We start from the raw sequence: 27,831 nt of genomic DNA, 5'->3' as shown, positions 1-27,831 counted from the left end.
CTCTCACTCTTTCTTTAAAAATAAAAATAAAAAAAATTAAAAAATAAAAAACAAGACTCAACAATCGACTGTCTCCAAGAAACTCCTCTCATAGGCAAAGACATGAAGGTGAAAGAATGGGAAAAAACATATCACTCCCATGGATCTTGTCAACAAGCAGGGGTTTCTATCCTAATATCAGATAAAGCAGACTTCAAGCCAAAGTTAATCGGAAGGGGAAAAGAAGGACATTTCATACTGCTTAAGGGAAACATACATCAACAAGGCATAACCATCATAAATATGTAAGCTCCAGACAATGGAGCATCTGCATACATTTAAAAAACACCTCTCAATTTCAAGAATCAAATGGACCACAAGACACTAATACTGGGTGACTTTAACACACCTCTCTCACCACTGGATATATCTTCTAAACAAAAACGGAACAAAGAAACTATAGAACTCAATAATACAATCAATAATTTAGACTTAACTGAAATATGTAGAATAGTTCATCCATGAATGATTGAATACACTTTCTTCTCAGCAACACACAGATCCTGCTCTAAAATATACCATATCTTATGTCTCGATGCAATCTTAGCAAATACAAAAAAATAGAGATAATACCCTGTATTTCATCGGATCATAATGGAATGAAATTAGAAATCAATAACAGAATAAGAAATAGAACCTACTCTAACACCTGGAGACTAAATAATACACTATTTAATGATGAATGGATACCAGAAAAAATCAGGGTTGAAATTTAAGAAAATACTTAGAGGTAAATGAGAATAGCAATACAACATACTGAAATACCTGGGACAGTATGAAGGCAGTGCTAAGAGGAAAGTTCATTCAGTTGAGCTCATTCATTAAAATAATAAAAAGTCCACAAATAAATGTCCTAACATTACATCTCAAAGCCCTAGAAAAATAAGAACAAATCAACCCCCAAAGCATTTAGAAGACAGGAAATAATTAAAACCAGAGCTGAAAGCCATGAAACTAACAAATGAAATAATCCAAAAAAAGGACAAAACAAAAAGCTGATTGTTTGAAAAAAATAAATAAAATTTATAAACCCTTAGCCACACTAATGAAGAAAAAGAGAAAACTCCAATTACGAAATTCATGATGTAAAGGGAAATATCCCATTAGACACTACTAAAATACAAAAGATAATCAGACATAGTTGTGAAATGTATACTCCAATAAAACAGAAAATCTTGAGGACATCAGCAAATTTCTAGATACATGACCTACCTAAACTGAATGAGGAGGACATACATGATTTAAACAGATCAATTTCAAGCAATGAATTAGGACAAGCCTTAAAAAGCTTACCAACCAAGAAAAGCCCAGGATCCGACAGATTTTCAGCTGAGTCCTACAAGATTTCAAAGACGAATTAACACCAATACTTCTCAAATAGTTCCATGAAATAGAAAAGGAGGGAACCCTTCCAAACTCATTCTATGAAGCTAGTATCACCATGATAATAAAAGCAATCAGAAACATCAAGTAAAGAAAACTTCAGACCAATATCCCTGATGAACATAGATGCAAAAATTCTCAATGAAATTCTGGCAAATCACATACAAAAATATTAAAAAGAGACTGCACCACCATCAAGTGAGGTTCATCCCAGGCATGCAAGGTTGGATCAACAAATGGAAATCCTATATCGTACCAAAAAATGCTGAAAAAAACATTTGACAAAATACAGCCCTGTCACATTCCCAGCGACAAGAACACACAGGGTCACTCCAGGGAACTGGGCCACGTGAAATAACCACACAAGGGACAGAGATACCTTTTTCTTTGGGGATCCTGTGACAGCTCTTCCGACCTTAAGCATCCGCAGAAAGGGAGGAGAGAGAGAGAGAGAGAGAGAGAGAGAGAGAGAGAGAGAGAGAGAGAGAGAGAGAGAGCTGACCCCTTTTATTGAGGAGACGCCATTCAACCTAGGCAAGGGGTCAGGTTTCAGGGGGCTGAGTCTAGCTTCCTGATGTCTGCTGTGAGCAGGTTGACTGACATCTAGGAAGGCCACATCCAAGGGCAGAGCAAGAGAAGGGGACACACAAAGGGCGGTTCCATGGAACATTCTATCCCAGACAGGGCAAGGGGGTAATATCACAAAGGAACAGGTGAGCATAGGTTGACCCATGGGCCTACAGGAAGACACGCCTAGGCATGAAGACACATTTGTGACATTTTGCCACATCCAAGACCGGGGCAGCCATCTAGGGCCACTTTGATGTGGCCAGATCACTTGGAAGTGACCGACAGAGCCTCAACCAATCAGAGAAGGAAAATGCTGGTCACCTAGTGTGATGGCCTCCCACACAGCACCCTTCATGTTCAAAATACTGGAAAAACTAGGGATAATAAGAACATATCTCACACCTTCAAAGCTAGGTATGCCAAGCCCGGCCAGCATCATTCTAATGGAGAAAAATGGAAAGCCTTCCCTCTAAACCCTTGAGGAAGACAGGGATGCCCTCTTTCACCACTTCTATTCAACAGAGTCCTTTCTCTAGACAGAGCAATCAGACAGATGAAAGAAATTAAAAGGATATGAACAGGAAAAGATGAACTCAAACTATCACTATTTGCCCGTGACATGATGCTATATATACAAGATTCAAAAAAGTACACCAGAAAACTTCTAGAAATAATAAATTCAGCAAAATAGCAGGATATGAAATTAACACCCATAAATCAAACGCATCCCTATACATCAGTGATAAACCCACTGAAAGAGAAATTAGAAAAACTACCCCATTCACAACAGCCTCAAAAAAAAAAAAATACTTGGGAATCAATCTAACAAAGGAGGAAAAAGACCTCTACGATGAAAACTATAGAACACTAAAGAAAGAATTGAAGAAGACCTAGAAGATGGACAGATCTCCATGCTCCTGGACAGGCAGAATTAACATTGTCCAAACGGCACACTACCAGAAGCGTGATACAGATTAAATGCAATTCCTATTCAGATTCCACCAACATTCTTCATAGAAGCAGAAAAGGCAATCATGAAATTCATTGGAAAAATGAGAGACCCACAATAACTAAAGCGATCCTTAGCAAGAAAAGTGAAGCAAGAGGCATCACAATTGCAGAGTTTAAGTTATTCTACAGAGCTACAGCAACACAAATGGCCAGCGGTAGAGCACTTGCCTAGCACATGCAAGGCCCTGGTTCGATCCTCAGCACCACCTAAAAATAAATAAATAAAATAAAGGTCCTGTGTCTACCTACAACTGAAAAAAATATTTTTAAATGGCATAGTATGGCACCAAAACAGACAATGGTACAGACTCCAACCACGGCTCCTGATTACCTCATGGCTGTGTAGCACTGGGGACTTCCTGTGCGAAGGTACAGTCAAGATGGCCCAGTTGCTATGGTCACCCCGGCCGGAGGATGCTGCAGGCCTTCAGCTCAGGCACCAGCTCCCCGGGACTGGCAATTCTGAGCAGCACAAGATGACCCTAATGTCTCGACAGTCCTGCGCCCTTCAGATGGCCTGCTTTGCAGAAACTTTCCCACAAATAACCTTTTTATAAAAACACTTTTTTCGTTGCAAATGGACACAATACCTTTATGTATTTTTATGTGAAGCTGAGGATGAAACCCAGTGCCTCTCATGTACCAGGCAAGCGCTCTGCCACTGAGCCACAACCCCAGCCTTGGCCCCGGCTTTCGGTCTCAATGTGTTGTCTGCCTGCCTTTTCTTCATCCCCCATGGCCCCTCGCCGGTTTCTGAATTTGGAGGACACCTGTGGCTGCACCCACCCTCGGTGCTGAGTGGCATCAGGAAGGAAGGGGAGGGGTTGCACCTTACACACCACTGCTGTGCTTGATGTTCACGAGTGTGTGTTATGGATACAATTAAGGATCAGGCACTGCCCCCCCCCCCAAGTAAATGTCCGTCTGTGATCCAGGGCGACTGGGTGGGAAGAAGGGACCCAGCTGGGTGCTCTGACTCATGGTGGGGAGACCTGAAATGCTGGCACATGTTTTAATCACTCTGGGCCTCGGGGCCTCCAGAAGGTGCTAGAGCAGTTCACAGAAACTCGTGCATGGGTCTTCCCTCTGCCAGGCAGGAGAGCACCCTCCCTCACCTGTCCTCCCTCTCTGTCCCTGTCTCTGGGCTGCTGCCCCTTGGTCCCCTCCCTGGCAAGGCCATGGCTCCACCCTCAGTAGAAGAACCTTCTCTGGTGGTGGCAGAGTCCCCCCATGAGCTGTGGCCGGCATGGCACTGGATGGAGGGGCGCAGAGCAGGGCCGGGCTGCTGTGTGCAGGGCGCTTCCCTGAGGGGCCAGAGCCAGTGCTCCCAGCCTGCTCAGCAGTGGTTCCCCAGTGAGCTGGGGGGGGGCCTGCGGGAGGGTGGAGGGGACTCTAGCTGAGAGCAGGGGTGTGTGTGGGGTGTGCACTTGGCTGGGAGATTCAAGTAAATGACTTCTCCTTTTTAATTTTAAATTGTATAAATGGCTCTAGATTAAACTTTTGAGATTAGGGAGCAGGGATGCAATAAACAGACTTAAAACATATGAAAATGACTCATGAAAACGCCTTGTGAAGATATAAAGACGATGTGTTCCTTATATGCTGAGGGCAACACAGAGGCTAGCAGAGGGCGGACGAGGTGCCAGTCCTCGTCGGTGGACGTGCCTGGTGGTGCCCATCATGCTGCGGGAGAAATGTGTCTGGCACAGCACACACGGTGCCATGTTCGATAAGGACAGGGTAGGCTGTTTAAAATGTGTGCTGGCTCTGGGTCGTGACTTTCCAATGGCCCACTGCCCGCCTTTGTGACTTGGAGAGCCAGAGTCACAAGCCCCCACTGGACCCCTGCTGCCTCCTGCTGTGGAGGGCCTGAGGCTCGCCACAGACTGCCTGTGTCCACAGAGGGCAAGATGTCAGGTGGGAGAAGACAAAAACCACCGTCAGCTGCATGACTGGTCCAACGTCAAATGAAACCACTTTACTTCCCATTATGTCCCCACAGGAATTCGCCCTGATATGGACCAGACAAGGTAGCCTGCTGGTCACATAACAGAGCAGCCCCCAAAGCCAGGAGGACAGCCAGGGCCCTGCACGGGAATCAGCGTATCCAACAGCACCAGTGCCTGGGGTCAGCTGCACAGCCAGGTGGCCACTCCACAGGACGGTGGCTAAGGCCTGAGCTGCTCCCACGGAGCTGGAGGGTGCTCTGCTCCCAGTCCTGCAGGAAGGGCTGCCTGCTCACCCACAGGACCTCTCCAGCCCTGGTCCACCAACACCCCGGCACAGTGTGTGCCATGCTGAAGGACAATGGGAAGCTGTCTGTCCACCACGCGGCAGTCCCTTCAAAAGAAGGCCTTTGGCCAAGCCCAGAGCTCCAAACTCTACCAGCTACAGACCCTGCCTGGAGTGCAGCTGCTGGTCCTCCAGGAGTGGACGGGTCAGGTCCTCACGACAGGTGGCCCCACAGCAGCAGGCAGCTGGGGCTGGCCGTGGGCATGGGCTGCAACCTGTCAGTCATTCATGTCACCACCACAGACCAGCATCAGCGTACCCAGCGCTGAGCTCTCATGTGACCCCAGCTAGAGTGGCTCTGGGGTGAATCCACGGGGCCAGGCTTGTCCCACCTGGATGGACTTGGTCCTGCCTGATGACCGGGGAGACTCACAGAGGCCATTCCACGGAGGCAGTTAAGGGCTCCTCGGGCCATGAAGGACCCACGGGTCTGGGGCCAGAGTCCTGGCTGGAAGGCGCTGGGTGCCTCACCCCCAGCACCTGTCTGTGCAGGAGCCGCCTTCTCAGCAGCCATCCTGTGGGAGCTGCGGTCCATCCTCTGGGCTGAGGAACAGTGTGCCCAGGAGCCGAGGGAGGGCTGGCCGTGGAGGGAGCCTGGACCCTGGACCCGCGGAGCCTGCACTCTGCAGGTGCTGGTGTGTGACTCAGGGCTGGCAGGGCACATCGCTGGCTCTAGATACCTCCTCCTCCCATAAAAATGTCCTGTGGTGCCTCGGAAAGCCCCGATGCCCTGGGCAAAGCCGTGAGTGCCACGCTGTGGCGAGGCTGGCTGTGGTCTGTGCTCTCTGTGAGGGAGGCGGCCTGCCTGCAGCCACACTGTGCTCCTGCGGACCTGCTCCTGGAGGTGCGGCTGGCCCGCAGGAGTGCCCCTGGCATCTGCAGTCATGAGTTCTTGGATGGAGGTGCCCTGTCCATGAGCTGCTGCTTCCCACCTCAGACCAGAGTCTCGGTGGGCAGAAGCCAGGGGACAGAGGCTTGTCACCGATGCAGGGAGTTGTTTCACCAGCACAGCTGGCATCGACGGGGACTTCCCAGGCACCTGGGAACTGGGCCCCGGATGCGCAGGCAGAAAGGTAGACCCCGGGCACTTGCTGCCATGCAGGGTGGCCCAGGGTCACTTTTGATGGCCAAGTCCAGCATGGGGCAGCAGGACACCCCATAGGCCACATGCTGCACACCACAGGCCACACTGCACCCCACAGGCCACACGCTACACCCTACAGGCCACATGCTGCATTCCACAGATCAAGCTACACACCACAGACCACACTGCACACCACAGGCCACACACTGCACCCCACAGACCACGCTGCACACCACAGGCCACCTGCTGCACACCACAGGCCACACTGCATTCCACAGGCCACACTGCACCCCAAAGACCACGCTGCATGCCACAGGCCACCTGCTGAACACCACAGGCCACACGCTCCACACCACAGGCCACACTGCACTCCACAAGCCACACTGTACCCCAAAGACCACATTGCACCCACACACTACCTACTGTACCCCACAGGCCACACTGCACACCACACACCACCTACTGCACCCCACAGTCACATTGCATACCACATGCCACATGCTGCACCCCACAGACCACGCTGCATCCCATAGGCCACACGCTGCACTCTATAGGCCACACACTGCATTCCACAGATCACGCTACACACCACAGGCCACATGCTGTACTCCACAGGCCATGCTGTACCTCACAGACCACGCTGCACCCCACAGACCATGCCATACCCCACAGGCCATGCTGCACACCACACTACATATTATACCCCACAGGCCACACTGTACACCACACACTACCGGGTGCACCCCATAGGCCACACTTCACACCACAAGCCATATTACACACCACATACATTCTGCACACCACACACCATGATACATGTGCACCATATGTCATGTTACACACCACCCGCCATGTTACTGAACACACTCCATAACACCCCATATGCATGCTGCACACCGCATGCCATAATATGTGTACACCGTACACCATGTTCCACACCACACATGCCAGTTGGACACCACATTCCACACTCCATGTTACATTCGACATACTGTGTTACACACACCACATGCAATATTATACACACCCAGCACACGGACACACATACACACATTCTATACCATGCACACATGCACACGGCACATACACACCGAACACACCACACACACCCCAGACTTCACAGTGATGCAGTCTCACACATGGAGACACACACACCATTGTTTAACACCAGAGAGCATGTCCACCAGAACCCTGCCCTTGCCTTGCTCCAGGGGGGCCTAGCCCCTGTCTGGGTGCTGACCCCTCCTTCAAAGCTCTGTGCCAGCTGGCCAGCTCACCTGTGGTGAGGAGCTCTCTGCAGATGGACAGCAGCTCTGCAGATCAGAGTTGGCAGGAACATCTGTGCTCTGCGAGGAGGGGCAGGAAGGACAGACACACGTCACACTGGGGAGGGAGCCCAGGACTGGCCCCTGGAGGCTGCAGTGTCCTGAAGATCTGGCGTGGACTGTCTCAGCACCTGGAGGCCTCCTGGAGGCTATCAGGTGCCTCTGAGCTCACTGCTCATGGGACTCAGCAGGGTGCACCAGCAGGAGGTGGCCAGGAGCACTGTGGCCAGATGGCCTCAGGAGGGAGGTGAGATCAGCCTCAGGGGGTCACAGAGTGAGTTTTGACCTGGAAACAGAAGAGAGACACTCAGTTGGAAGGTGCGGTGTGGGCAGGACTGTCTTCACGCAGAGAGCCTTGCATGCTTTAAAGGGTCGTGTCAAGGCAGGCAGGGCCAAGGGCCACAGTCACCATCTCTCTGCACAGCCAGTCCTCCTGGGTGCATCCCTGCATCTTCCTGTGCTCTACTGGCCAACCTCTGGCCACTCAGTACCAGAGCATGAACCCAGTAGTGTCCCTTCCTGCTGAAAATCTTTCAACGACATCAGAACTCCTCACTGGGCCCTCCAAATTTAACTTTAGCCTTCCTGATTCAGACCCTGGATCTCAACACTCACCTCTGCGCTGAGTGTTTCTGGATGGACGCTGGGAAGCCTCGCTGAGCCCTGTGCACCGGCTGCTCCGAGCCTCACCGTGGATGCCTCTTTCCTCCACAGGGGCCTCTACTCTACGACACTTGCTAAGACCACCTCCCAACACCTTTCTTTATTACCTCTTTGTCTTCAAAACACATTTCACAAACCTTTGTAATTATTGGGTATTTATTTCTTGGTGGGACTTATCTATATAATTCCCATTTCCATTGCTAAGAACAGTGCCTCCTACATAGGCCACTCAAAAAGTGTGATTAAAAATTGCAATTGTATGTGCTGCATGTCGGTGAGTGGTCATAAACTATGAGGCAGCAGAATGTAGCTCCCCTTCCCTAATCCTGGCCCATGATGTCACCCTGTGAATGGGTCACATTGGGCCTAACAGATGGAATTAAGGTTATTATTGATCAATGACCTTAATATAGGCAGTAGGGTGGCATGAAATGTATTCTTCCGAATTTATGACCACTCAGACTCTCGCAAAGCTTCCTGATTTGGAAACAAAGTGCTTAGGGAAGTAACCTGCTAAGGATGATCTTGAGATGAAATTAAACTCAGATCAAGGGGGACCTTACACCCAATGACTGACCTTCAGCACTGGGGAGGGAATTGGAGAGGACACGGAGATAACAATGAAGGTCAGACAACAGATCAGAGTGATGGGATCCCAAGAGCCACGCAGCACTCAAGGAGGTGAGTGCAGACACTCTTCCACAGCTTCCCGAAGGCAGCAAGGATCTACTGATACCTTGTTAAGACTTCTGGTCTCCAGGACCGAAACTCCTGCAGTTTTAAGCCACCAAGGTAGTAGAAACTGCTGTAGCATCCCTAGGAAAGTAATTGAGCAGGATTATATGAATTAGCTATGTAAGGCCATGTAATAATTTGAATATTTACAGAGAAATGAGGAAGAGACTTGAGAGAGTCAGAAGATGAGAAGAGAGTCAGAAGATGAGAAGAGAGTCAGAAGATAGCCTGCCACTGCTGACTTCAGAATCAAGGAGGCAGCAGGGCTGCGGCTGGGGCTCAGTGGTAGTGCACTTGCCTGGCGTGTGTGAGGCACTGGGTTGGTTCTCAGCATGAAATAATAAATAAATAAAAATAAAGGCCTGGGCTGGGGATGTGGCTCAAGTGGTAGCGTGCTCACCTGGCATGTGCAAGGCACTGGGTTCGATCCTCAGCACCACATAAAAATAAAAATAAAGATATTGTGTCCACCTAAAACTAAAAAATAAATTTAAAAATAAAAAATAAAGGTCTATCAAGAACTAAAAAAGAACTATTTTTTAAAAATCAAGGCGGCAAGGAGAATAGCATGAGAAAAAAGGAACTGTCTGCATCCTATAAGGGGTTAACAAGTGGAGCTCTGGCTGGGGTGTTCAGGACTCTGTTGAATAGAAGTGATGAAGGAGGGCATCCTGTCTTGTTCCAATTCTGAGAGAGAATGGTTTCATTTTTTCACCATGTATAATACTGTGGGGCTTCAGCTTGGCATAGATAGCTTTTACAATGTTGAGGTATGTTCCTACTGTCCCGAGTTTTGCTAGTGTTTTGAACATGATGTATTTTGTCAATTACTTTTTATTTTTCTGTTTATCTATTGGATGATCATATGATTCTTGTCTTTAAGTCTATTGATGTGATGAGTCACATTTATTGGTTTCCATATGTTGAACCAACCTTGTATCCCTGAGATGAACCCCACTTGATCGTGGTGCACTATCTTTTTAATATGTTTTTGTATGCAAATTACCAGAATTTTATTCAGAATTTTTGCATCTATGTTTGCTAGGAGCCACTGCAAAGTATTACATTCATATGGAAATTGGGCTCCTACTGTTCACTTAGGCCCATTTGGGGACTCAAGTTACAAGACTCCTGGAGAGTTCCCATTGGTTGGGGAAGGATGGTAGGAGGGTGTTCCGGGGGAAGTGGAGCCCCCCGGGTCCGGTAGGGACACACGTGTGTGGGTGTGTGGACCGGCTTGTTAGGGGGACGCACACGGCCTCTCACAAAATAAAACTTTGTTTCAGTTCCATCTGGCTTGTGTTTTTGTGCTCAGCCGGATTGCAGCATCGCAAGCCGGCGTGCACTGACAGCGACCCGCGAAAGCGCCCAGCAGGAAGGCAGCAGGTGAAAACAGCAGCGGGCAGAAGCGGAGCCAAGGCTCACGCGGGCCCCGCCGTCCAGCCTGCAGCATTTTGGTGGCCCTTGTACGGGGAACGCCCAAAATTTATAGGTGAGTGATATCGCTCGCCCCTAAGGAAAGGCGACAGAATGGGTATTTTTGTTTTGATTTATTCTGCTTTTATTTCAGGCTCTCTAGCCTTACAATTTTTTCAGGCGAATTGGGAAAAATGGTTGGCTCAAGGTTTTAAGTTATTCGGCCCTGAGAAAGAAAAAATTGATATAATCATTTTTCTCCTCTCCGTTTCTGTTTCATTCTGTTTTGGCTTTCTTCTATCCTACCTTATTGGGTTACGTTACCTTTATAGTAGATTAGAATCTAGTAAAAAACAAACCGAAAGACTGTTAAGTAAATTGTTAGAGGTCCAGGCTATGGCAGAAAACTTATTAGGTCAAGCAAAACAAAAGGTCCCTCAAGCTAGTCAGACAGAAGAAAAATTGAAGAAGGCAAGCTTAGGGAAAAAACGACCCTCAGATAGGGAGGCTAGTACTAACTCCGTTCCATCACCAGAGGGCGTAATTCAACCAACAGCTTCACCTGTAGCTGAGCAGCCCTCAGTTTCCATAGGTGATGAACAGAATCCTGAGGCAGGACCCCAAAAGTTAGCATGCCCTGTAGTTGAGCGGGGAGAAGAAAGGGAACGAGTTTACCGTGCCTTAGATTTCAAAATAGTAAAGCAATTAAAGGAAGCTGTACAAACCTACGGGCCTGCGGCTCCCTTTACTGTCAGAATGGTCGAATCTATTACCAGCTGGGACTTAACACCAGAAGATTGGGCTAGCGTGTGTCACTCTGTGCTAAATGGAGGACAATATTTATTATGGAAAATTGCCAATGAGGAATTTTGCAGGGAGACAGCTAGGCGAAATGCAGCAGCAGGTTATCCTGAAAGAGATTCTCAAATGCTATTGGGGAAAGGACCTTATGAGGGTCAGAGGCAACAGATTAGATATGATCCTGGCGTATACGCTCAGATCACTATGAATGCAATTAAGGCATGGAAAACTTTGAAGGGACAAGGGGATTTACAAGGTCAACTATCTAAGATAACACAAGGAGTTAATGAGCCCTACGCTGACTTTGTAGCTAGACTTATTGAAACAGCCTCTAAGACATTTGAAAATACAGAACAGGCAATGCCATTTATAAAACAACTGGCTTATGACCAAGCAAATCGTTGCTGCAAAGAGGTCATTAGACCGTGGAAACATGGAGATTTAAACACATATATTAAATTATGTAGCGACATTGATGAACAAGGACAAGTCATGGCAGCTGAAGTAAAACAGGCTTTAGATACCAAACCAAAAACATGCTATAATTGCAATCAGAAAGGACATTTTAAAAGAAATTGCCCCATAGGAGGAGGGTTTAACAAAGCTAGGTATCAAAGGAGTAGAATCCCGGGTATTTGCCCACGATGCCATAGAGGGAGACATTGGGCTAATGAATGCCGTTCTCAAACCACCATAGAGGGTATTCCGTTATCAAAAAATGGACAAAGACCAAGTGTCTACCCACAATATCGTGGAGAAAGGTATCAGGCCCCGTTGTCAAAAAACGAATTGGAGGGCCCAATGCCCCGGGGCCCAAAGCCACAAATATACGGGGCAATGGAGGAACCCAGCAGCACCATCAAGGTAGTGCCCAGGACGCACTATCCATCAGATCCCTCATCAGACAAACTAGAGGGAGCGCAGGGTTGGACATCTGTGCCTCTGCCAGAGCAGTATTAACTCCAGAGATGGGAGTTCAAATCATTCCCACAGGAATAAAAGGACCTCTTCCCCAAGGAACAGTAGGCTTATTATTAGGACGCAGTTCTTCTACACTAAAAGGACTTATGATAAGTCCTGGGGTAATTGATCCCGATTATGAGGGTGAAATAAAAATTATAGCCAGTTCTCCAAGAGGTATATCCGTAATTTCATCAGGAGATAGAATAGCACAGTTATTAATAATACCCAGCCTACATGATGAATTTTCCAGTTGTAATGTAGAAAGAGGTTCCAAGGGATTAGGCTCCACAGGTGTAGATTGGGCTATGCTTTCTTTAAATTTAGATTCTCGCCCAATGCTAAAATTAAATATTCAAGGACATGATTTTAATGGGCTGCTGGACACAGGTGCTGACCTCAGCATCATATCTCGTCAGGAATGGCCAAAGCACTGGCCATTGCAACAAGCCACTCAAACGCTTCGAGGCCTAGGAGTGGCAACTAACCCCCATAGAAGTGCTATGGTATTAGATTGGAGGGATCCTGAAGGATGTGAAGGAACTATACAGCCTTATGTATTGGACCATCTTCCCATAAATTTATGGGGACGGGATGTCCTAGATCAATTAGGATTGACATTAACAAATAACGTCAATTCTAACGCGCCCACTAGTAGGGCTAAACAAGGCTTTAGAAAAGAAAAAGGATTAAGGAAACAAGATCAAGATATGATAGCACCAATTCAAATAGATCAAGAAATAAATAAACATGGATTGGGTTTTCAAAAAGGGCCACTGAGACAATCAAAATTACATGGAAATCAGAAAGACCAGTGTGGGTTCCTCAGTGGCCCCTGACTAAAGAAAAGATACAAGTAGCCCACGATCTGGTCAAACAACAATTAGCGGAAGGACATTTACAACCTTCCGTATCTCCCCATAATACTCCCATTTTTGTCATTAAAAAGAAATCTGGTAAATGGAGATTATTACAAGATTTAAGAGCCATTAATAATGAGATGGTTATTATGGGACCTGCTCAATCAGGGATTCCCCAATTGTCTGCTTTACCAAAAACCTGGCATGTGTTAACTATAGATATTAAGGATTGTTTCTTTTCAATTCCAATTCATCCCGAGGATAGTCCACATTTTGCATTTACTATCCCTGCACTAAATCATGAAGGTCCTGATCAGAGATATGAGTGGAAAGTTTTACCCCAGGGGATGGCGAACAGCCCGACTATGTGTCAAATTTATGTTAATAAAGCAATCCAGCCACTTAGAAATCAAAATCCTGAACTACAAATATTTCACTATATGGATGATGTGTTATTAGCACATAAAGATAAGAACACATTGCTAGAATGTTATGCCACACTTACAAACTTACTAAAAAATTATAATCTAGACATAGCAATAGATAAAGTACAATTAAATTTTCCAATTAATTATTTAGGAGTTTTATTATCCTCAACCATGGTCCGTCCACCAAAAATTCAAATACGAGTAGATCAACTCAAATCACTTAATGACTTTCAAAAATTATTGGGAGACATAAACTGGATAAGGCCTTACCTAGGCATACCAACAGGAGAATTAGGACCCTTATTTGATATCCTAAAAGGTCCATCAGATCCAAATTCACCCCGCATGTTAACGCCTGAAGCAAGAAAGGCATTAAAAATCATTGAAACATATATGGAAAATATGCATTTGGATAGAATTGATATAAGTTTGCCTTTATTATTTATTGTACTACCAACAAAAAATATTCCTACAGGAGTATTTTGGCAAGAAGGTCCATTATTGTGGATACATTTATCGTATTCCCCTAATACTATTCTTACTAGATATCCTGAGGCTGTAGGACAATTAATACTCAAAGGGATAAAAGCAGCGAAGGGAGTGTTTGGGATTTCTCCCAATAAAATTATTACTCCATATACTATGGATCAAATTGATGAGTTAGCTAATGAGTTAAATACTTGGGCAATAATCATGTGTAAATCTAGTGTCTCATTTGATAATCACTTGCCATCTAATCCCTTGTTGTCCTTTTGGTCTAAGCATCCTGTAGTTTTTCCTAAAATGACAAAAAAAAACCCTATCATGAATGCTCCAAATATATTCACTGATGGGTCAAACAATGGTACAGCAGCGGTAGTTACCCCTGATCAAACTTTTACATTTTTAGTACCCAAACAATCAGCTCAAAAGGTAGAGCTCAATGCAGTATTACAAGCTTTTATGATGTTCAAAGATTCTGTATTTAATTTATTCTCTGATAGCCAGTATGTAGTTAATGCTATAGCATCCCTTGAAGATGCTGGTAGGATTTCTCCTTCCTCTACTGTTTTCTCTTTGTTTTCTGCTATACAAACTCTAATCTGGGACAGAAAAGATCCATTCTTTATTGGACATATCAGGGCACATACAGGGTTGCCTGGAGCCCTTAGTTTGGGTAATGAACTAGCAGATAAATCTACACATGACATACATATTTTCTCCACAATAGAAGAAGCTATAAATTTTCATAAAAGGTTCCATGTCAATGCTAATACCTTACAAAAACGTTTTAAAATAACTAAGGAACAAGCCAGACATATAATAAAACAATGTCAAAATTGTGTGACATTTTTACCACAAGTTAATCTTGGAGTCAATCCTAGAGGACTGATACCTAACCATATTTGGCAGATGGACGTTACACACTTGCCAGAATTTGGAAAATTAAAATATTTACATGTTACAGTTGATACTTCTTCTGGATTTTTAATGGGCTCCCTTCATGCCGGAGAAAAAACTAAAGATGTTATAGCTCATTGCTTACAAAATTTTGCCACTGTGGGTGTTCCTAAACAGTTAAAAACTGATAACGCTCCTGGTTATACGTCTAACTCTTTTAAACAATTTTGCTCATCATTTGGCATTACTCATATAACAGGAATCCCATACAATCCACAGGGTCAAGGCATAGTTGAAAGAGCTCATCAAACTATTAAAATGTACTTATTAAAACAAAAGGAAGGAATTGGAAAAGGGTATATATCCCCCAAAGATAAACTTAAAATAACCCTTTTTACTCTAAACTTTCTAAATTTGGATTCATCAGGACTTAGTGCTGCGGAAAGACATATGTATCCGAAAAATGTACATAAGCCTAAGGTACTTTGGAAAGATATTCTAACAGGACAATGGAAAGGTCCGGACCCAGTAATAGTCTGGAGTCGGGGCTCCGTCTGTGTTTTTCCACAGGAGGAACAACAACCAATTTGGATTCCAGAGAGATTAACTAAAACAATTTCTACAGAAAAAGAAGATGATTTGACTCAAATCCATAACAGCTGATATCCAGAGCTCCAGCTTGGCTATTCTTACATCTACAACAGTGATTTACCACGGTGCCTTTTTCAATATCTATTTTATTATTACATTTTTCCCACATCATAAGGTTCTATTTTATTTATTTATTTATTTTCTCTTTCTTTTTGAGCTCATACAAACCTAGGTTAATGTTTTTCTGATCAGTTTTATTTTTTGACTGTGTTTTATTTTTTTTTAACTGTAAAGTTTTTAAACATTGCAATGGAGATTTCACCTAGGTATAGCTACAAGGCCTTTATTTACTATTGTCCTATATGTTCTATGTTATGTATGCACTGTTTTGTGTTGTATGTCTGTATGTGTGTATGTCCATATTTCATTTATAAGGAGCGCTCATGTATAAATAGATATAAATGGATCCAAAAAAAAAAAAAAAAAAAAAAAAAAAAAAAAAAATCACGTGACTTATATGGTTTAATTTAAATTAGGTAAACAGCTGTTATAAATTTTGCTTTTAAAGGTGGTTAACAGATCTGTTTGTTTACTTTCACCTTTCCTTTTCATTATATTTAACAATTCTGTTCAAGATAATGTCTCTTTAGCACCATGGCCAGAATTCCCATCTCCATCCCAATGCCGGTGAAGACTAAGATAAAACCAAACTACAACTTCTATGATAGCTATCACAGTAAACTATATAAACTGATACATCAATCAATATAACTCAATAAGTATCCTCAATCAAGGACTTAATTTACTTTGGGAGAAAATGGACATATTGACAGACTCCTCCACTTTGAACTGCTCAATCAAGGACTTAATTTACTTTGGGAGGAAATGGACATATTGATAGACTCCTCCACTTTGAACTGCTTACACAACTTGCCTGGACTATGTATCACCTGTATGCATTGTGCTCTATTTGTTGATACAGTGAATTATGGTAGTGCTGAAATATCTTAGCTGCTGTGTCACCAGTGTTACTGTTCTTCCTAAGGAGCCGTCAATTGGCTTGGTGTCGTGGCATTTCTGTATCTTCCTCCCTTCTACTAGTGATGGTCTAAAACTTGGGGGCCAACAGAGGTGAGGCAAGAACCTCACCCCCCCACTGGCACCAAAGTTAAATTTGGGGGCCAACAGAGGTGAGGCAAGAACCTCACCCCCCCACTGGTGCTTAGGCCTATCCACAAGCATGGCTATGCTAGACCGGTAGTCAGTGACGGGTTGATCTGATTACAGTGGATTCAACCTAAGACAGGAAACTGACGTGTAAAAGTCAGTTCTCCCATGACGGGTAAGAACCACATGTTAAATTGGACAACCTACCAGGCACGGTCCCTAGCCACATTGCCATTGCTTAATTAAACAGAAGGGGGCAGATGCTAGGAGCCACTGCAAAGTATTACATTCATATGGAAATTGGGCTCCTACTGTTCACTTAGGCCCATTTGGGGACTCAAGTTACAAGACTCCTGGAGAGTTCCCATTGGTTGGGGAAGGATGGTAGGAGGGTGTTCCGGGGGAAGTGGAGCCCCCCGGGTCCGGTAGGGACACACGTGTGTGGGTGTGTGGACCGGCTTGTTAGGGGGACGCACACGGCCTCTCACAAAATAAAACTTTGTTTCAGTTCCATCTGGCTTGTGTTTTTGTGCTCAGCCGGATTGCAGCATCGCAAGCCGGCGTGCACTGACAGCGACCCGCGAAAGCGCCCAGCAGGAAGGCAGCAGGTGAAAACAGCAGCGGGCAGAAGCGGAGCCAAGGCTCACGCGGGCCCCGCCGTCCAGCCTGCAGCATATGTTCATCAGGGATATTGGTCTGAAGTTTTCTGTCAAAACTTTTTTTTTGATGCATCCTTGTTTGGTTTTGGTATCAGGGTGATATGAAATAAATTAAAGGGATATGAACAGGAAAAGATGAACTCAAACTATCACTATTTGCCCATGACATGATGCTATATATACAAGATTCAAAAAAGTACACCAGAAAACTTCAGCAAAATAGCAGGATATGAAATTAATACCCATAAATAAATCTCATTCCTATACATCAGTGATAAACCCACTGAAAGAGAAATTAGAAAAACTACCCCATTCACAACAGCCTCAAAAAAAAAAAATACTTGGGAATCAATCTAACAAAGGAGGAAAAAAGACCTCTATAATGAAAACTACAGAACACTAAAGAAAGAATTGAAGAAGACCTAGAAGATGGACAGATCTCCATGCTCCTGGACAGGCACAATTAATCTTGTCCAAACGGCACACTACCAGAAGCGTGATACAGATTAAATGCAATTCCTATTCAGATTCCACCAACATTCTTCATAGAAGCAGAAAAGGTAATCTTGAAATTCATTGGAAAAATGAGAGACCCACAATAACTAAAGCGATCATTAGCAAGAAAAGTGAAGCAAGAGGCATCACAATTGCAGAGTTTAAGTTATTCTACAGAGCTACAGCAACACAAATGGCCAGCGGTAGAGCACTTGCCTAGCACATGCAAGGCCCTGGTTCGATCCTCAGCACCACCTAAAAATAAATAAATAAAATAAAGGTCCTGTGTCTAACTACAACTGAAAAAAAAAATTTTTTTTTAAATGGCATAGTATTGGCACCAAAACAGACAATGGTACAGAATAGAAGACACAGAAACAAACCCACATAAATACAGTTATCTCATACTTTAAAAAGGCACCAAAAACATTCACTGGAGAACACAGCATCTTCAACGAATGGTGCTGGAAAAACTGGAAATCCATATGTAGCAAAATGAAATCAAACCCCTATCTTTCACCTTGCACAAAACTCAACTCAAAGTGGATCAAAGACTTAGGCACTAGAACAGACAGCCTGCACCTAACAGAAGGAAAAGTAGGCCCAGATCCTCACCATGTGGGCTTAGGACCTGACTTCCTTAACAAGACTCCTAAAGTGCAAGAAATAAAAGTCAAGAATCAATAAATGGGATGGAATCAAACTAAAAAGCTTCTCCTCAGCAAAGGAAACAATCAATAATGTGGCGAGAGAGCCTAGAGAATAGGAGAAAACCTTTACACACACACCTCAGATAGAGCACTAATCTCTAGGATATATAGAGAATTTAAAACTTCACACAGACACAAACCAAAGAACCCAATCAATAAATGGGCAAAGGAACTGAACAGACACTTCACAGAAGAAGAAATACAATCAATCAACAAATACATAAAAATATGTTCAATATCTCTAGCAGTCAGAGAAATGCAAATCAAAACTACACTGAGATTTCATCACATTCCAGTTAGAATCACAATTATCAAGAATATAGGCAACAATAAATGTTGGCAAGGATGTGGGGGAAAAGTGCACTCATACCTTGCTGGTGGGACTGCAAATTGTTGCAACCACTCTGGAAAGGAGTATGGAGATTCCTCAGAAAATCTGGAATGGAACCACCACTTGACCCAGCTGTCCCAGTCCTCAATTTATACTTAAAATCAGCATATTACAGTGACACAGCTACATCCATGTTTATAGTAGTTAAATTCATGATATCCAAACCACAGAACCAACCTAGATGCCCTTCAACAGATGAATGGACAAAGAAATTGTGATGTATATATACACAATGGAATATTACCCAGCCTTTAAGAAGAATGAAATTACAGCATTGGCCAGTAATTGGATGGAACTGGAAAATACCATGCTATGGGAAATAAGCCAATCCCAGAAAAAACAAAGCCTGAGTGTTTGCTGTAATATGTGGGTGCTAATTCAAAATGGGGGCACAGCTATAGAGTATAGAAGTACTTTGGATTAGACAGAGGAGGGTGAAGGGAAGGGTGGGGGTATAAGGGTAGGAAGACAGTCGAATGAGTTGGACATTATTACCCTATGTACCTATATGATGACACGACTGGTATGCTTCTACATCACGTACAACTGGAAGATTGAGAAGTTTTGTATGATACCATTTTTGTAGGATATGTCAAAATGCATTCTACTGTCATGTATAACTAATTGGAACAACAACAAAATAAGTAAAGCTGCCCTACAACCTCCAATATGGAATGAAATTCTGGCAATATACCAATGTCTCGTGAGTTGTAGAGTAAGTGATCCAGCTTCACTCCCTGGGATTTCTGACCCATGGGCACTGTGAGATGCCTAATGTCACCTATGCCATTGTGTTTGTGGTTGGTTGTTTTGTAATGGAAAACCAACTCAAGTCACATAATGGACAGCAGCTGACTGGGAAGTATTCAAAATTAGACAAGAAGCATCTTCATACATATCATCAACTCCTTGTTTACACTGCCCTCAGATCTGGTCCAATTCTAGACGTCCAGTCCAGGTTATATTCCATAAAGAGGCCAGAAGTAATACTCCCACTGAGCATTCCAACTACCACTGGAAAGACACAGTTAAATGAGCAGCACTTGTGGCCGACATACTTGTATTTCACAGGCACTCACTCTTGTCACTGCATAATGTCACGTGATTGAGACATACACAGTGATCTTAGGACTTGTGTGACGCGCCACGGCAGGGGTGGGCCAAAGACAGGTTGTGAGTGGCCAACTAGGCTTTACCTGTCTGCATCCAAATCAGAGGTTGCCCAGAGCATTTCCCAAACTGAAAGAGGGCTGCTGGTATTTTGCTGCCCACTACATCAAAAGCCGTGACATCATATCACAGTTTACACATCCCCAGTGTTTTCAATAAACTTCAGACGATTTCCTGTTGGAGACATAAAGACTATTGAAAATGAAAAAAAAATCAACAAAGATGAAAAAATCAACAAAAGTATTGTAAAACCATTCATGCCTTTGGGTTGGACAGGAAAGTCTGCAGCACAGAGGAACCAACAGTAAAGCACTGTGCAGTATGACTGTATGACAAAGAAATCCATTTATCGCACAGGAAACTCATGAGAAAAGCAGACTTGAAGGGTGCGATGAAATGCCGGCCACAGCTCTGCGCGGGGCTGCGGGCGACCTTTCACTGGGGAACCCTGATTTTCACGCTTCCCTTGGATTCCGTCAAGTCTGCAAGGTCAAGACCAAGGCGGAGACAGCCGGCTCCCCGCCGCTCGCGACGCGCACCCAGGTCGCCCGGGGCCCGGCCTCCAGGACCCCGCCGCCGCCGGGAGGCCGAGCAGGACCCGCTGGTCCGCGGAGGGCACGGCCCCTCTCCCCCGCGCACCCTCCCCGACAGAGGGCCCCGCGCACCAGGGCCCCGCGGGCAGCACCGCCGCGCCGGCCCCCCACTGCGGGACACGCCCACGGAGTTCCGGGGGAGGGGCGGGACTTCCGGCGGCGTCCTGCGGAGGGATACTAACTTCCGGGAAGGCCCGTTCTGCGTTCCCAACCCCGCCGCTGGGGCGGGCGGCGGCGGGAGCTCGGGCGCCCACCCCGGGTCTCGAGACCTGGGGGGATGACGTAGACTTGTATGGGGATGACGTAGACTTGTATGGGGGGATGACGTAGACTTGTAAGGGCAAGTCAACCCCTGAACCTGGGAGTGAGGTCCGTGCGGAGGCCGGGGAGGAGCCCGGGAGGCCGGGCCGCGGCCTGAGCCCACGGGCACATCCCAGACGGCTTGGAGGTGGACACGGGCCAGCGGAGAGTTACCGAGCAGGAGGACGCGGCCTGGGGCCTCGTCAGAAGGGACTTTAACAGACCGAGCCCGGAACCGTCCTGACCCCCACGCGGCCAAGTCACCGCGTGGCCAGGCGTGGTGGCCGTGCCTCTCCTTCCAGCACTGGGGAAGGCCTAGGCAGCAGGTGCCTGGGCCACAGGGAGGGTAAATACTAAAGTCTGGAAGAAATAGGTTTGAAAGTTCAGAATTCACATCCCTCACCTGCATTTGAGATCTGACAGTTGATGAGAAATCCACAAAAGGGCCTCACTAAAAGTGGACAGAATATTTGAAAACCTAATTCGCATTTAAAAAAATATTGTGCCATGATCAAAACAGGTAAAAAGGTGTACATTACATATTAAGAGACACACACAATGCAGTTCTTTGTTTTGTGTGGATAAAACTCAATATGCTTTTGGTATTTGTGCTGAAAAGTGTGACGCGGTGGGTGAAACTACCAAATACTCTGACCTTTTTAGAAAGTAATCAGAAAGACTCTATGAAGATTGAAAATGCACAGGCCTGAACTGTGTAATGTTTTGAACGACCAACAATAAAAAAAAAAAAAAAAAACTGAAAAAAAAAAAAATGCACAGGCCTGGGCTGGGTGGATCCTTGGCAGAGGGTGTGGATGTGCAAGGCCCTGGGTTTTGTCCCCCGCACTACAAAAATTAAGATGCACAGACCCTTTGACTTTTAGACAGCCTTCAGAAACCGAGCCACCAGAACTGACAATGTGGGTACAAAGACTGTCTACAAACTCTTCTCAAAAGCCAAGCATAGCCATCAACTCTGTCCATCAAGAGAATGGGTGATTGGATCAAAATGTATTCATACCATGGAAGTGTGGATGTTCCTAATGAGAAAAAAAATGTGTCCATAAGTAACTAGAAAGTTATCCATGTTATATTTTGGAGAAAACAAAAAAGGAAGGTACAGATGAATGCCTGTGTGTAATTTGATCTCTCAGTGTGAGTGACTATGTGTTCCATACAGGAGGACACCTGTGGCTGCCCCCACCCTCGGTGCTGAGTGGCATCAGGAAGGAAGGGGAGGGTCCTTACACACCACTGCTGTGCTTGGTGTTCACGAGTGTGTGTTATGGATACAATTAAGAATCAGGCACTGGCCCCCCCCAAGTAAATGTCCGTCTGTGATCCAGGGCGACTGGGTGGGAAGAAGGGACCCAGCTGGGTGCTCTGACTCATGGTGGGGAGACCTGAAATGCTGGCACATGTTTTAATCACTCTGGGCCTCCAGAAGGTGCTAGAGCAGTTCACAGAAACTCGTGCGTGGGTCTTCCCTCTGCCAGGCAGGAGAGCACCCTCCCTCACCTGTCCTCCCTCTCTGTCCCTGTCTCTGGGCTGCTGCCCCTTGGTCCCCTCCCTGGCAAGGCCATGGCTCCACCCTCAGTAGAAGAACCTTCTCTGGTGGTGGCAGAGTCCCCCCATGAGCTGTGGCCGGCATGGCACTGGATGGAGGGGCGCAGAGCAGGGCTGGGCTGCTGTGTGCAGGGTGCTTCCCGGAGGGACCAGAGCCAGTGCTCCCAGCCTGCTCAGCAGTCGGTTCCCCAGTGAGCTGGGGGGGGGGCCTGCGGGAGGGTGGAGGGGACTCTAGCTGAGAGGTGGGGGCTGTGAGCAAGGGTGTGTGTGTGTGTGTGTGTGTGTGTGTGTGTGTGTGTGAATGCATGCATGCATGTGTGTTGTGTCTGTGTACTCGTCTGTGAGGATTTGAATAAATGAGTTTATTTTATTTAAAATTATATTAATTCTAGATGAAATTTGTTGTTTTTACAGGTTAGGAATGCCATATCCAAACACTTAAATGTTTAAAACAGATGAAAACTGTTTTTAACATAGCTTTTTAAAATTATAAGCATAATACATACAGACTTGTGCCCTGAGGGAAAGACACCAGGAAGCATGGAGCATGTGACATACTCACTATTACAGACTGAGTCCTGCCTTGTGTGAAATGGTGTGTTGGAGTCTAACCCTCAGTATCCCAAATGTGCCCTATTTGGAGACAGGGTGAACAGAGGTATCAAGATGGAATTAGGTCATTAGGGTTGGCCCTAATCCAGCATGACTGGTGGTCTATGAAAGACAGATTTGACACAGAGACATCACATACAGAGAGAAGATGGTGTGAAGACACAGGAGAACAGGGCCCTGAGGGGCCTTGAGGTGCAGGGTCGGGGAAGTGTACATGTTCTCTGGTGCAGCCTTCCCTCAGACCCTCAGAAGGAACCGAGCTTCCGGTCTCAGAGGTTGAGCCCTACCTACCCGCTGCTTTAAGCCACACTGTGGGTGGTACTTTGTGACTGCAGCCTTAGCAACGTGATACATATTTTGATACAAGGAAATGGGTGGGGTGGGGACTGCTCTAACAACCACCTATAAACATGGAAATGGCTTTGGAATTGGGTAATGGATAGAAGCTGGAAGAGTTGAGAACCATGGCAGATAAAGCCCAGGTTATCAAAAGACACTGTTGGTAAAACATGAAGGGAGGTCCCCGTGAGCCCGGACCCAGAAAGATTAGGCCTGCAGGGGAGGACACCCAGCTAAGAGCGTGCCCAGCCCCAGGGACACAGTGGTGCTAGGCCAGAGGGCAGATGGCTCTTCCTGGAAGGTCTGAAATGGGAGGAGATGAGGAGGCCACCAGAACCCCAGGACCCACCCAGAAAATGGGCCCACAGAGTCGCCAACTTGAACATGTTATCCATGAAGGAGCAAAAGGTGTGGCGGTGGGGTAGACCGCGGGGACCCGTGGTGCAGTGGAAGTGAGCAGGTGTTTCTGCGGCAGCACGGAGCCCACAGGGAGGCTGCAGGAGGACCTTCTGTGGTGAAGTGTAGTGCTTCCCCGCACCAGACACGTCTCATCGTGGATGCGTGTCTCCATCTACCCTGACGTGTAGAGAGCCCTGGCGTCTTGGGCTGTGGCTGACTCCAGTAAGCTCTGACTCACCCGGGTGTAGACATAGAGGTGCTCGTGCCGCTCTCCTTCTCCTGTGGGGACATGAACATTCAAAGGTGAGTTTTCAGCACTGAGACTCTGTCCCCACAGCCAGCTCCTCGGGGAGGACTGCTCTTGGGGAGAGCACCCTCCCTCCACCACGTTAGGAGAGCATGTGTTTTCCTTCCCCTGGGTGGGAGCTGGCGCTGGTTGAGTGATGGGTGTTTATGAAACCTTTCTTTATTCCAGATCTTGCTCTGTGGCCCAGGCTGTCCTTGAACTCATAAACTTCGTGCCCCAGCCTGACTGTGTGCCACTGTGTAGCACCATCCTGATGTATCTCGTGAAGAGAGCCGGCTGATTTTTGGGGGGTGTGCGCACTCCTCGGCCTCCCACTGGCCACGCTGACCTCAGACTTCCCTCTAGTGCAGCCTTCCGTGGCGTGGGGCTCTGTTTCCAGCCTGCCCAGGCCGTCCTGCAGCTTTCTGTGCTCATGTGCCATCCGTACCCGCTGGGTGAAGAACTTGTGGTGATCATTAGCCCAATGTCACCTGCGTCTTTTTTCTTAGACTCTAGCTCTGTAGTTCTTAGTGAGTACGACATGGGTACGACATGTGATGTGGAAACACTTTGTGCATGTCTTCCGGGAATCAGGTATTTTAATAAAGCCCGTTTGTCAGTTTTTCTCAGTAGACTTCGATTTTGGTGTTACATTGATGGACTTTTGCTGAACTCAAGGTCAGAAAGAATTTCATCTGTTTTCCTCTAGGAGTGTCACAGTTTAGCTGTGGAGTATAGCATGACTGTAGTGAGGGTGTGTGGGCGTGACGGGCTCGGTGACTTTCAACCGCAGGTATGCTCAGCTCTTCCAGGACCACTTGGCAAACTCATCCCTCTCCCACTTCCATTCCCTTGGTTTAGAGTGAGTTGAGTGGAACTGAGAGGTTGGGGTGGTCTTCCATCCTTTCCGTGTGTCTGTCTTCCTGTCAGTGCCACATTGTTCCCATCTGCAATTCCCAGAGCACCATCCTAGTTGCCAGAGGCCAGGTCCTCAACTTCCACACATACAGTGAGACCGGCCGCCATTCCGCCAGACCTGGTTGCATGGTTCCAGGGAGGAGGTGACACAGGTTGCTGAGGGGATGGTGCCCATCTTGAGTGTAAACAGCTGTCTTCTCTGCGCTCAGCTCGACAGCTCTGGCTTCTTCACCCCGCACCAGGCCCTTCAGAGGGAGGCCTTCAGGGGCTCATGGCTACACCTGGAGTGCAGCTGCTGGTCCTCCAGGAGTGGACGGGTCAGGTCCTCACGACAGGTGGCCCCACAGCAGCAGGCAGCTGGGGCTGGCCGTGGGCATGGGCTGCAACCTGTCAGTCATTCATGTCACCACCACAGACCAGCATCAGCGTACCCAGCGCTGAGCTCTCATGTGACCCCAGCTAGAGTGGCTCTGGGGCGAATCCACGGGGCCAGGCTTGTCCCACCTGGATGGACTTGGTCCTGCCTGATGACCGGGGAGACTCACAGAGGCCATTCCACGGAGGCAGTTAAGGGCTCCTCGGGCCATGAAGGACCCACGGGTCTGGGGCCAGAGTCCTGGCTGGAAGGTGCTGGGTGCCTCACCCCCAGCACCTGTCTGTGCAGGAGCCGCCTTCTCAGCAGCCATCCTGCGGGAGCTGCAGTCCACCCTCTGGGCTGAGGAACAGTGTGCCCAGGAGCCGAGGGAGGGCTGGCCGTGGAGGGAGCCTGGACCCTGGACCCGCGGAGCCTGCACTCTGCAGGTGCTGGTGTGTGACTCAGGGCTGGCAGGGCACATCGCTGGCTCTAGATACCTCCTCCTCCCATAAAAATGTCCTGTGGTGCCTCGGAAAGCCCCGATGCCCTGGGCAAAGCCGTGAGTGCCACGCTGTGGCGGGGCTGGCTGTGGTCTGTGCTCTCTGTGAGGGAGGCGGCCTGCCTGCAGCCACACTGTGCTCCTGCGGACCTGCTCCTGGAGGTGCGGCTGGCCCGCAGGAGTGCCCCTGGCATCTGCAGTCATGAGTTCTTGGATGGAGGTGCCCTGTCCATGAGCTGCTGCTTCCCACCTCAGACCAGAGTCTCGGTGGGCAGAAGCCAGGGGACAGAGGCTTGTCACCGATGCAGGGAGTTGTTTCACCAGCACAGCTGGCATCGACGGGGACTTCCCAGGCACCTGGGAACTGGGCCCCGGATGCGCAGGCAGAAAGGTAGACCCCGGGCCCTTGCTACCATGCAGGGTGGCCCAGGGTCACTTTTGATGGCCAAGTCCAGCATGGGGCAGTAGGACGTGATGCAGCTCCCACTATCTGTGTCAGTAAATGGCAGGGAGGGCAACCAGAGGACACTTCTCAAGCCCACGGACACTGTGCTGAGGTCCCTTCCACAGAGTCAGCGAAGCCACTGGACCCTTCAGAAATCCCGGCTCCACCTGCTCAGCCACCACCAGGGACCCCTGGCAGCTGAGCTCCGTGAAGAGCAAGGACACGTGGAAAGCAGTCGGCCTGGTGGCTTGTCACGTGAAGGGACGCCCCCCACGTGTGCTGCAGACCAGAAGCCACATGCTGCACCCCACAAGCCACCTACTGCACCCCATAGGCATTGCTATATCCCACAGGCTACCTGCTGCACCCCACAGGCCATGCTGTGCCCCACAGGCCACACTGTACCCCATAGGCCACCTACTGTACCCCACAGGCCACGCTGCACATCACAGGCCATAGTGTACCCTACACACCACTTGTTGCACCCCACAAGTCACTGCACCCCACAGGCCACACTGCACACCACATGCCATATTACACCCCACATGTCACCTGTTGCACCCCACAAGTCACACTGCACCCCACATGCCACGTTGCACACCATATGCTATGTTATACCCCACAGGCCATGATACCTGTGCATCACATGTCATATTACACACCACACGCATTCTGCACACCACACGCCATGATGCACACCACACTGCACTACACACACACGCTACACACCATACACCCTAATATGTATATACCCATGCCATGTACACCATATCCATGTTACACAGAACACGTTACACACATGCCATGTTACATATTACACACTACACACATGCCACTCCATAGTAACACACCACAGAGCACATACCCTGACACAATACTACTATACACTCACCAACCTAGAGGTGGGCAGAGGGGCACGGCCACTAGGTCCTGCCACACAGCAAACCTGGGTTTGCTCAGCCCTGGGTGGGGTGCCGCCGGGCAGGCCTACCTTTGGACGCCCCTTCTCTTTGAGCAGAGTCAGCCCTTCCCGCCTCGTGGGCACTTGGTTCTGCTGGAAACGGGCCTGCATCATGTACTCGAAGGTGCTCAAGTGCTTGGCCACTGCAAGGGGAGGGCAGAGTCACCTGCAGCAGTGCCCGGCACCCATCTGCACCTACAGTGGCCTCCAGGGTAGAGGATACCCCACCCTGCCCAGGGAGCAGCCCCCGAGGCCAGGACAGGGTACGCTGGCTGTGCCGGCAGTGAGAGCCTGGCACCTCTCGTGGGAGAGATGGACTTTCAGGGGCCCTACTGCCCAAGTCTGGGCCCCCAGCCCTATCCAGCATGTTGTGGGATGTCAGCGAGGCACTCCCAAGGACCTCTTGTGCTCCTCTCCCTGCAGCTCGA

The 27,831-nt window shown here is 47.5% G+C and overlaps 1 protein-coding gene across 3 annotated transcripts in view; it reads right to left on the bottom strand.

The window, feature by feature from the left end:
• Window positions 1–4,954: 4,954 nt before the first annotated feature.
• Window positions 4,955–27,831, bottom strand: part of LOC101961319 (palmitoyltransferase ZDHHC11) — a 37,787-nt gene continuing 14,910 nt past the window's right edge. Inside the window, exons 6-8 of one of the 3 annotated variants that reach the window (XM_078018635.1) lie at window positions 27,434–27,546; window positions 19,655–24,218; window positions 4,955–7,990 (exon numbers count right to left, since the gene is read on the bottom strand). In XM_078018635.1, the coding sequence (XP_077874761.1) occupies window positions 24,174–24,218; window positions 27,434–27,546 (158 nt within the window). In that variant the 3' untranslated portion in view covers window positions 4,955–7,990; window positions 19,655–24,173. The remainder of the gene's footprint in view (window positions 7,991–19,654; window positions 24,219–27,433; window positions 27,547–27,831) is intronic. The other 2 variants (XM_078018638.1, XM_078018639.1) reach the window with 2 other exon arrangements.

The sequence above is a fragment of the Ictidomys tridecemlineatus genome, chromosome 1 (genome assembly GCF_052094955.1).
Source record: "Ictidomys tridecemlineatus isolate mIctTri1 chromosome 1, mIctTri1.hap1, whole genome shotgun sequence".
Lineage (NCBI taxonomy): Eukaryota > Metazoa > Chordata > Mammalia > Rodentia > Sciuridae > Ictidomys > Ictidomys tridecemlineatus.
Note: the sequence above shows the minus strand (reverse complement) of the source record. Positions and strands in the feature narration are given on the sequence as shown.